Source organism: Limulus polyphemus, unplaced genomic scaffold (assembly GCF_000517525.1).
Source record: "Limulus polyphemus unplaced genomic scaffold, Limulus_polyphemus-2.1.2 Scaffold2886, whole genome shotgun sequence".
Lineage (NCBI taxonomy): Eukaryota > Metazoa > Arthropoda > Merostomata > Xiphosura > Limulidae > Limulus > Limulus polyphemus.
In genome coordinates this window covers 28,008-37,440 of record NW_013668496.1, presented here as the reverse complement: position 1 = coordinate 37,440, position 9,433 = coordinate 28,008, and the positions used below count along the sequence as shown (strand labels likewise).

Below are 9,433 nucleotides of genomic sequence, written 5' to 3'. Positions count from 1 at the left end.
AATATATATGTGTGTGTGTGTGTGTGTGTGTGTGTGTGTGTGTGCATGTATACATACATACTGTTATTGAGTATATGCTTTGACAGTCACCATTACAGTCTTCATTTGTCTGTTATATTTAGTTCAAACCTAATGTTTTATTCAGTTAAGTACATTAAAATAGCTTAATGTACAACAGTTGGAGAATAACAATTTTTTTGTCAAACTCTACTTTTTACTGCTTGGAGCAATTTGAAAATGCATAGTAAGTGATTGGATGCACAAAAACTTTTTTTTTCTAATCTTTGAAATAGTGAGCAGGTGTCAGATGATTGAAAATTGTCCCAGTAATTACAAACCCATTAGTATTACATGTATGTTGGAAAAACTTCTTGAAAGTCTGATAAAATATACTTTGCAAAGTCATTTAACAGAATTAAAAAAAATTTTTTGATAGTCAGCATGGTTTCAATAGGAGAAAATCTTGCCTTACTAATCTTTTGACATTCTTTGACTAGGTTACTACTTATGTGGATAAGGGTATGAGTGTAGTATTCTGGTTTATCAGTCTCTTAAGCCAATGTGTTGTTGCTAGTGGCAGGATAAATAGGATTTTATGTTGAATCTACAGAAATATTCACTACCAGTCTAATGAGGTTATAATGTTCATTAATTACATCACATTTAAAGTACCACATTTAGTCTTGGGCTCCTCACCTTAGATAGGACATTGAATTGTTGGAAATGATTCAGAGAAGGACTACTAGGATGATACTTGGGATAGAAAGATAGACATACAAAACTTAAGATCTATGGACTTGTTTTCTATTGAAGAAATAAGAGTTAGAGGGGATCTAATTGAGATGTTTAAAATTGTTAAGGAAATTTATAGTACTGATTCTCCATCCTTTTTTGTATTTAATTGCGTGAACAGTAAAAACAACATTTACTAGGTGGCAGGAGTACATACAAAGAAAATATGCTGTACAAGAGACTAATGCAACAGTATATACAATCATAGAAGACAGGTCTGTTGAAACAATACATGCAAAGTATTCTAAAAGATTGATATGTGCAACAGTACATACAAGGATAGATGAGTGGCTTGTTGAAACAATACATGCAAAGTATTCTAAAAGATTGATATGTGCAACAGTACATACAAGGATAGATGAGTGGCTTGTTGCAACAATACATACAAAGATACTCTACAAAAGAGGTCAGTGCAACAGTATATACAAGGAGAGAAGAGTGGTTTGTTGCAACAAAACAAAGATACTCTACAAGAAAGGTCAATGCAACAGTATATACAAGGAGAGAAGTGTGGTTTGTTGCAACAAAACAAAGATACTCTACAAGAAAGGTCAATGCAACAGTATATACAAGGAGAGAAGTGTGGTTTGTTGCAACAAAACAAAGATACTCTACAAGAAAGGTCAATGCAACAGTATATACAAGGAGAGAAGTGTGGTTTGTTGCAACAATACATATAAAAGACACTACAAGGATAGAGCAGTGGTTTGCTGCAACAGTATATACAAAAGGTACTCTACAAGAGGTCAATGCAACAGCACATACAATGATAGAAGGGAGGTTTGTTCCAACATTAGATATAAGAGATAGTCTACAAGAGGTCAGTGCAACAGTAAATAGAAAGATAGAAGAATGGTTTGTTGTAACAATACATATATAAAAGAATATACAAAAGGTCAATGCAACAGTAAATACAAGGATAGAAGAATGGTTTGTTGTAACAATACATACAAAACATACTTTACAAGAGGTCAATGAACAGTACATACAAGAAGAAAAAGAGTGATTTGTTGCAACAACAGATATAAAAGATGCTCTAAAAGGAGTGAATGCAACAGTACATACAAAGATAGAAGAGCATATTCTTGCAACAATATATATAAAAGTTACCCTACAAGAAGTCAATGCAACAGCACATACAAGGTTAGAAGAGTGGTTTGTTGTAACAGTACATACAAAGATGCTCTAAAAGGGGTGAAAGAAACAGTACATACAAGTTGTTTGTTGCACCAATACATGCAAAGATACTCCACAAGACTTACAAGAAATGCTAATGCAACAGTATATACAAGGATAGGTAGGTATGTAATGGCAGAAATACATACAAAATAAGATACTGTATGGTAAAAGTGAAGGATAAGATACTGTTCAACAGAGGTTGGTGGCAGCAGTACATACAAGATACTATACAAGAGATTAATGGAAGCAGTACCTACAAAGATTCTCTAAAACTGTGGCTTACTGCAATAATACAAGATTTGTTATTGATAGAAAAATATAGAGCACAAAATACTTTATTGGCAAGAGTACATACTAAAGCATTTTACTAGTGTTTCAGTGGTAATTGTGTTTAGATAAAATTAATTATAATATAATTGTTAATCACCTGATGTAAAACTGTCAGTGTTAATGGATTACACAGTAAAACTTGCAGTAACACTGATCAAAGACTTGTGTATATAAAGAATGAAGGGTGCAAGGTGGTTAGCACAAAACACCCGCATAAGATGGACAAAGAATGTTTATCACAGAGCTACAGTACAAGATGGTCCATAGTGTACATTACTAAAGTATCGTACAAGATTGACATAAAATGTTTAAAAAACAGGTAGAAGCCTGGAGAAACCAGCAATTTTATAATAGAACTTTTATCCAAAATGGACACAAGTCATTGTAAAACAGGGTGTATAAAGAACTTTAAAAAATGACTTTTTCTAAGTTTTCCCTGACCATTCATATTTATAAAGAAAATTGTGCTCAGAAATCACTACATTGCTATTTTAAATAAATTATTGAGTTTGCGTACTAAATGTAGTAGTAGCCAATACATTTCTGTTAGTGATTACAGGCCCAAAACAAATTCCTTGACTTTTCCTGACTTTAGGCATTTTATTTCCTTTGACTTTTCTATATTTTCCCCTCACTGTATACACCCTGTAAAATGGGCAAGCAATGTACACTAAATACTTTTATAATAAGAATCTACACAGTATTCAAAGAAATGCATTAGAGAAATTATTATAATGATCACAGGAACATGGAATCATAACAGGGAAATTTTAGTGATAATTATTCACTATAAAAACTCTCAGATTATATATGAAGTTGCTGTTGTAGACAAACTTGTAGTCAGAATTATTTATGAAAGTTACAAAATTCATCAATTTTAGTATAACAAACACAGAAAACACTGTTATGAACCACAACAGTTTTTACTGAAATACTGTTCATGCAGTTTACAATTTGTGTTTGAATAATTCACAAATATAATATCAACAGTTCCTATGTTAATGATGTGTATTTACAACCATTAAAAAATGAGAACAAGATGTTATTACTTACAACAATCTGAACATCAGCATCAGCAAAGAGATCTCCATAATCCCCAGTTGTGTACTCTTGAGTAAAGCGAAGTTTTCCACCATATGAAGCAAGCTAAGACAAAATATAAATAAACACTGGTACTGAAATTTAAATTTAATAATCACTTCGAGGTCTACTGTGTGATGATTTCTCATTGAAAGCATTTTCCTTGTGTGTCTGATGTAATGGACCATACGTAATCAACAAGCCATCTTTTGCCCTACTCTCTTCTAATCAATCTGTGAATTTCTGGTAGTTCAAAGAAAACTATTTCATTAAAATCCATACTTCATTTTTATAGCAAGTAATGCCTCAAACAATCAATTCCACATACATTACTTTAGAATGTGTGTGTACAATTACTTTTATCAAAGTCCAAGGCTATATATGTTTATGACCAGCCTTACGCAGTATACTACCAAAAGTACTTGAAAAGCAAATCTTGGGGGTATTAATAGCACATCCATAATGAATTTGTATGTGGATCCCAGGAGCACCATTATACAGAACATATGAAGGTCAGAAGCTGTCATAGCCAGCTAGTTAAATTCTAGAAGCCATGATATAAAAGAACAGTTCTTGCTATTGTGCACAACTCTAACAGTGTGTGGAGAAAACTATGGACACTAACTTTTGATCTATTGAAAGAGAATACCAAGAGGATTAACAGGATAGTTTGTGTAATCCAGTTTATGGACACTAACTTTTGATCTATTGAAAGAGAATACCAAGAGGATTAACAGGATAGTTTGTATAATCCAGTTTATGGACACTAACTTTTGATCTATTGAAAGAGATTACCAAGAGGATTAACAGGATAGTTTGTATAATCCAGTTTATGGACACTAACTTTTGATCTATTGAAAGAGATTACCAAGAGGATTATCAGGATAGTTTGTATAATCCAGTTTATGAACACTAACTTTTGATCTATTGAAAGAGATTACCAAGAGGATTAACAGGATAGTTTGTGTAATCCAGTTTAGACAATTTGTCCCAAAATTAAGATTTTTCAGGACAAAATAGAATTTCTACTTGTATGATCACAAACAGATCATAGGAGACAAAATGTCTAGAGTTATGAAGCCTGTGGCCTTAAATCTTCAGAATCTGTGATTACTTTCATCTTTATACTCCATAACAGAAGTATAATGAGTGGTAGTTTCCATATAAAGATACCAAGTTCCAAAGTTATCCATCTCTTTTTAAAAATATACATTTTATATTACACATCCTTCCATATGAACTAGCAATATGCATGCATCACTTATTTAAGTTAAATAGTCTATTGAAAGATCTTTGTTGGACAATAACAAAAAACAATATTGGTATACAGAATGTTGAATTAGAAGAGCACTAATATGAACCCTTTCAGCGCAAACTACTTACACTGTAAGTAGGTTACGTAACTCTCAAATTTTATATATAGGGTTTTGAGTTCATTTTACTTCACTATAGAGTAACCTATAGAGGGTATGGCCAATCATGGAATGCATTAGGGCTCTACAATACAGATTCTATCTTTAATTTCACCTCTTAACATATATCTAGTCTTCCAAATTTTGTTCCAAAAATAAAAGTAGTGGAAGAAATAGTTTGAAACTTGAGATGAACTTTCCTAAAGGCATGAAATTTCAGAAAAATATTTAATTTTGGTTTTTTCAACAAGTATTTATATATTATTTTTAACATCCGATATTTGGATTATACTAAAAAAAAATATGAAACCTTTCAAATATGAATTTTAAAACACAAATCATACATAATTAACTAAAAATATAAAAGTAAAACCTAAATAGAATTTAACTGTATCAAACTAATATGTATAAGGTGAGAATAAAATAACCAAGTTCTAGTGACAATGAGTCTCCAACAATGATTTACATTTAGTGGTTTGGTGAGCTTGTGAATGAATAATTCATGCCAGTTTTAAAACAGCAATTAAGAAATTGCAGTTTAAAATTTGCTCTTTCTATTAGCTATAAACATCTACTTCAAATACATATACATTAGCTTACAATTTCCCTTTCTACAATAGAAGGTGGACGTGGATACTTTCAGAGGGGAGAATATTTATTACTTTGTTCTGCTAATTGACTGGATAGAATTTGAAACAAGTGATGGGTAAACAGTCCTGTACATGTAGTTTTGTATCTAGACATACACAAATACTGCAGATGGAGTATTATACAAACACCAGAAATAAAAGTTAAGATATTTCGAGTACTAGTGCATCATGTAACAAGAAAACTGAAGTTTGAAGTATTGTTTTAGAGGTTTCTTTTAACATAAAGGAATAAAAGTATACAAGAGTGCAAAGTGAATAGGTTAATATGAAGTATGAGCAATAGTTCTTTATCTTGTTCAGAAATATTTATGTAAAACATTTGACATCTTAATAAATTTATGATATTTACCTTGTTGCCTAGAAATTGTTCCGGTAAAGACCAATACAAAGTTTCAACTTGTGTTGGCTGCCTTGGGAATGACATAAAGCGAACTTGATTATAAGCTGGGTTAACGATGATTCCTTCCGATATTGTTCGAGAGCGATATCTGTTTGTGATCTGGAAGTGGTGACTGTAAGGATCCCTCAAACTTTGCAAATCCATTTTTATCTGTATATTGAATGGTAATTAATGAACTGTACCGTATAGCATTTACTATTCGTATCACTGGTTACTGCTCAACATTATACAAAATACACATTGTCATAATCAAAAAATTTATGAAACATTACATCTTTAGCAGTTGTCCTGTTAACTGTAATAAATGCTGCAAATGTTACAAAAGTATGATTAAATGCCTTCTTTTATAATTATAGAGAATATTCTAATTTTCTTACAGTTTATACATTTAACAACTAATTTCCTTTAAGTTTTGGAATCTTCCACTTAAAATGTTTAGATATCTAAAAAAACGAAAAGCTACCTGTTGCCTGTAATAAGAGCTACTGCTGCACTGTTCAGTGACTTCAAAACAATAGCATAATGAACAGCCAGCTGGGTTTTCTTTATTCATGTTGTAAAATCCTTCAACACAACGATTACAGTTCTTTCCTTCCACATGTTCCTATCAGTGACAGTGAAATACATTACATGCTGTTACTGAAAACTTGGGTAATATTACACAATACATCATGCCTACAAGAGCAGAATAACAAAGAAAAGTATTTAAGATAAAAACTATATGACCAACAAAAGTTACAAAAGATCCAAATAAACTACAGAAAAGCTTAGAATTAATACCATATTAATTAATACCATAATTAGCGATTAAGAAAAAACCATGTCAACTTGATATCTCTATAGAAAACTGTTTTCACTAATATTGTAAAAGTCTACCTTGCAAGCACATCTCCTCTGAAAATCACATTCTTGACTTATGCTTCCTCTCTCATCACATCGACAGTCTTCTTCTGTGTAAAAAAATTAAAAATAACAATAATCTCCTCTCTCACTGACAGACTGCTATAGAAAAAAATCATAATACAGTCTTATCACAATGACAGACTTTTATAGAATAATAAAAATCTCTTATCACAATGAAAATCTACTGTTGAATAATTGAAAATAATCTTTTCATCAAACTAATTCTTCTGTTCAAAAAAAAAGATCCCTCAACCGCACTGAGCCTTCTGTAGAAAAATAAAATCGTGGCAATATCTAGAACCTATCCCCTATGAATGGCAAGAAATGTTTAGTAATGTAGATCCAGAAAGGGTTAATTACTTACTGAAGACCTTGCAGTGTTTAGTTAAGGAACTGTCATTTGTTACAAAGCCATTTTTATTGAGTTGAACTACTATGGCTGCTTCTGAGGCAGCACAGAGTATTTTGTAGTCTCTTGAAAATCTTACCTTTATACAATAACAATTTAATCACTGTTGGCATAATTTAAAGTTCTTTGAACTGTAGCTTACATTTTTCAGATACTGTATAATGTTATCTTTGTTTATTTGGCAAATGGGGATTTAAATGTGAGAACTCAAGCATTCGATAAGCACTGCATTATTTTAATATAAATACATCATTGTTTTTAAGGGATTTCAATGTGAGAGGATTTATTTTTGGTTCAACAAAAGTCTGTCGGTGTGAGAGGGGATTGCTAAAATTGTGAATACCATTAGTAATAGATGTAGTGGCAGCAGAGGAAGCAGGTGGAGGATTCAGAGAGGTTACATATGAGAGCCTGCAGAGAAACACTGCAGTTGAACAAAGACTGAGAACAGGTGGGATGTTGTGGTGTGTGGTGCAAATGTGGGATGTGCAGTGCAGCTCTATGCAAGCCCTGCACTAGGTTTGGGGATGCACTGCATCTATAATTGAAACCATAAATGACAAGGAATAACTGTAGTTAACAATCTACTATTAAACAGCTAAAAAGATGACAAGGTAATAACCCTCAATATTTTAAAGAATTCTCGACAGTGTTTGATCAGTTGTAGTGACATAAAACTTACTGATGTTACCAGTGGGGAAGGTGATAGCATAATTAACTTTGTCTTATTCAGTTTGAAAGTAATCAATGGTTTTTGTCTTCTGTGTTAAGTATATGGAGTCACAGTTACCATTACAGCTACCTAATACTGAAGAAAAACACTTGTACAAATATAACTACATGTAATACGGATGAAACATTTCTATGAAAGCAAAATGATTTGGAAAGTTAGGTTTTACAGCACATTATTTCTAAGTTCTTTCCATTCAAAGTTAATTAATGCTTCCTATTTCACTGTTATATAAATAACTCTCTCAACACAGTCACAGAAATGTGATCTCTTTGTACATATTGAAAGTCTTTATAGATTTGATACTATTAACTTTTAATATGGTAAATATATCTTCACAAAATTTTGCAGGCTTTCAGTAAACATTACAAGTCTTTCACATACAAAAACCATATCTTTTAGTAAAGTATTTTAAATAAACTAAAAAAAAACTATTTGTCTGAATATATCGAGTATTTTTTTTTAATAGTCCGTGTGCAAAATGATTTTCGTGTTAAAATTAAAAATACTTTTATTAACATCAAAAATTTCATTTTAAATGTTTGTTTTCAATAAAACTTTATTTTATCTGTTATTTTCTCAACCCAACTCAAAACAGGATTCGTCAGTTTTACCAACCTCATAACCACCAGAAAAACCAAATATATCTAAATTACCATTTCCTTCTAGAATGACTTCAAATTGTAACATGACACTACATTCATTTGTCCTAAGCAGCTTTAAACTCGTAACAGTATACAACTATTTATAATTAAGTTTTGTTTTATCGCCCTTTGAACATGTCTAACTACCATTATAAGTTTTAAATTGCTTGGGGAATACTGAAGCTTCACGTTACACAATCGAATTACATTATTTACGAACTGCTCATGTGCGTGCCTCCTGAAACATTTTGTTATATAATTATTTATTTTACCTAATCTAACACTAATTATTATAGAAAGATCATTATTTTTGCATTTTAATAACTTTTATAATAACATATAAAGAATAAACATGAAAAACAAGAATTAAAATACTTATCCACTCATTTTTTATACTAATGGTAGTAACGCACTAAATTTTCTCTAACTGTCACAATTTTTCTGGCTTTCTAACTATGCAACAAAAGTTGTTATAAGTTATCCAAGCTAGTCATTATCTTTCCCATGGGAACAAAGCTTGTACTAATAGAGAAACTGACAATTCTCCATTTAGAAAACAAACTTAATATAACACGTTATTTGATAGATGAAAACCTTGGCTTTCTATTGGTATATAGTATTAAACGTAAGAGAGAACTATTAACAAATCCTGAAAGACAGGATGTGACAGGTGAGTGTGTCAAGAGGGGTCTGATTTTCTATTTGATAACTCTGTAACCAAACAAAATTGAAGGCTATAAAAATTATGGGTTGTCTAAGCAATGATGATTTTATAGTGAGTAATTTACATTTAATTTTGTACTTATTGGATGGGTGGTGAATAAAATAGAGAAGAGAAAATGCCTAAATAAAATGTGTCACGTGTGTCAAACTAGGGGAAATTCAGGAATTTTTAAAATGTTGC

At 31.3% G+C, this 9,433-nt stretch overlaps 1 protein-coding gene across 1 annotated transcript in view; it reads right to left on the bottom strand.

Moving 5' to 3' along the window:
* LOC106468138 (basement membrane-specific heparan sulfate proteoglycan core protein-like) overlaps window positions 1-9,433 on the bottom strand; it is a 151,119-nt gene that overhangs the window by 114,471 nt on the left and 27,215 nt on the right. Inside the window, exons 13-16 of the mRNA XM_022396444.1 lie at window positions 6,720-6,793; window positions 6,307-6,447; window positions 5,793-5,993; window positions 3,355-3,447 (exon numbers count right to left, since the gene is read on the bottom strand). Coding sequence (XP_022252152.1) covers window positions 3,355-3,447; window positions 5,793-5,993; window positions 6,307-6,447; window positions 6,720-6,793 — 509 coding nt within the window. The remainder of the gene's footprint in view (window positions 1-3,354; window positions 3,448-5,792; window positions 5,994-6,306; window positions 6,448-6,719; window positions 6,794-9,433) is intronic.